Source organism: Syngnathus floridae, chromosome 2, assembly GCF_059516105.1.
Source record: "Syngnathus floridae isolate MCC-2025c chromosome 2, RoL_Sflo_1.0, whole genome shotgun sequence".
In the NCBI taxonomy this organism is placed as follows: domain Eukaryota; kingdom Metazoa; phylum Chordata; class Actinopteri; order Syngnathiformes; family Syngnathidae; genus Syngnathus; species Syngnathus floridae.
Genome location: NC_142414.1, coordinates 27,332,387 through 27,334,349, shown reverse-complemented (window position 1 = coordinate 27,334,349; position 1,963 = coordinate 27,332,387). Strand labels below are relative to the sequence as shown.

The 1,963-nt window shown below is 46.5% G+C and overlaps 1 protein-coding gene across 1 annotated transcript; it reads right to left on the bottom strand.

Moving 5' to 3' along the window:
- Window positions 1-117: 117 nt before the first annotated feature.
- On the bottom strand, window positions 118-1,942 carry LOC148402995 (ras-related protein Rab-9A-like). Its single transcript, XM_088366827.1, has 2 exons — window positions 1,770-1,942; window positions 118-1,237 (listed from the first exon to the last, which is right to left on the bottom strand). The coding sequence occupies exon 2, from the start codon at window positions 1,191-1,193 to the stop codon at window positions 588-590; it is 606 nt and encodes a 201-aa protein (XP_088222953.1). The 5' UTR covers window positions 1,194-1,237; window positions 1,770-1,942; the 3' UTR covers window positions 118-587.
- Window positions 1,943-1,963: the final 21 nt, after the last annotated feature.

The following is a 1,963-nucleotide window of genomic DNA, read 5'->3' as shown; positions in this document are numbered from 1 at the left end:
GATGTGACTCGAGCGCCAACTGGTGGACATTTTGAAGTAATACTTTTCGAACAACTTACTACTTATTGAAATAGTCACACGCTATACTTAAGTACAACTATAGATACTTGGCTGAGCTTTGTGATAAAAATGTTCTTTAATATAGAATATTAAAATATAATATATTGTTCAAACACACAAAAACCAAACTTTTCTTGAACATGGTGTATGTTTAACTCGAGTATAACACTTTTTAGAGGATCAATTTGTTATTGTTGAAATGCTAAACTTCAACAGCGTGTTTTTGTAACATTGTTGACGTTCAGTAGATGTAGCGTGTAACGAGGGATTTCACTTAAGTAGTGTCTCAGTCTGAACCCAAGGGGGCAGTATATATACCCCCAGGACTATGTAGAAACGTACAAGACAGCCTTTTAAGCATATCACAAGTTATCAAATCAAACTGTGACGGGACAATGGTGGTCGAGAACTAAGCTGTATTGAGAGTGCAATTTGAAGCAACCAAGTGATGTACATGGCGCAAAAATAGGTCACGCAACCACAACCAAACATGGGCCAATGAAATGATGAACAAAAGCGGGAGCGCTTCAGCAGCAGCTGGAATCGGTGACGCTCTTCCTCCTCAAGTCCACCGTGTTGGTGTGGATGAGGTGGTCCGCACGATCGTCCCGCGTGAGGATCAGACGAATGGCTTCTTCAAAAGCTGATGCCACATTGGTGGAATCCTTGGCGCTGGTCTCAAAGTAAGGCAGTCCTCCGTTGTCACGGCACCACCGCTGTGCGTCCTCCCCGGACACCTGGCGCTCGGCCACGTCCACTTTGTTGCCCAGCACGACGAAGGGGAACATGTTGGGCTCCTTGAGGTCGGCGTAGTAGGTGAACTCTTTCTTCCAGTTGTCCAAGTTGCGAAGACTTTGCGCGTCGTCCACGCTGAACGTGAGCAGGCAGCAGTCGGAGCCGCGGTAGAAGGGGGTGCGCAGGCTCCGGAAGCGCTCCTGGCCCGCCGTGTCCCAGATCTGCAAGGTGATACTTTGGCCGTCCACCTCCAGCTCCTTGTTGAGGAACTCCACGCCGATGGTGTGGAAGAGGTGCGAATCGAATTTGTTGCTAACGAAGCGGTTCATCAGGGAGGACTTTCCCACGCCGCCGTCGCCCAGGAGAATCACCTTGAACAAAGGCGACTTGGAGGTCATGGCTTGAGCGTGGCCCCTTTTTAAAGTCCAGCCGTTTACGTCCACTGTTGATGCAAAAGATCCCAACGTTAGCAAAGTACACGATCAGTACGCTTGAGTGCGGTGCGGTTATACAGAGTCTATTGAAAAGTTCAAGTGATCTGATTTTTTGGGGATCACATGTTCGTATGTGCATGCATCGTCAAAGAGTAAGAACTAAGCTAACTCGAATGGAATTAGATAGTAAATGGCTCATACTGCTGAGAATGAGCAAATTGAAAGTGACAGACTGCTGCCGTCACATGCGTGCGCGACAGACTAACCCGTGCCTTTCTTTATGCTCAGCAAAAAACACACACTTTTTTGTTGACATAATGTTGTCGGATTACAAAAATCACTGTTTGAATACTACAATGAATACTGAATTTTAATTTTCTAAAGAAAATAATCTGAAAGCTTCCGGCTAGTAAATTAAGATACTGCACAAAGGATGGCGTAAAATACAGGAACTAAAGCAAAAATAAGAACTATTAGTGTTGTACATCGTTTTGATAATAAGTGCTAATGTATTGACTGTCCGATAAAGGAAAAACCTACCTTGTACTTTGACTTTCTCCGTGACCTGTCAGTAAAAAAGTGTCCTTCCATTCATTCAACCGGCCGGGGAGTTTACGCACAAAGGCGGCGGCGGCGGCGTCAACATGGCGATGGACGGTTGCCTGCCTCTGTCCCAACTCACATGAGCCCCGTGCCTCAGTCACGCCTCCCTCCCTCCCTCCACCCGTCATGTG

Coding starts and splice junctions, on each gene's coding strand:
- LOC148402995 (XM_088366827.1), bottom strand. CDS start 1,193: ATGACCTCCAAGTCGCCTTTGTTCAAGGTGATTCTCCTGGGCGACGGC.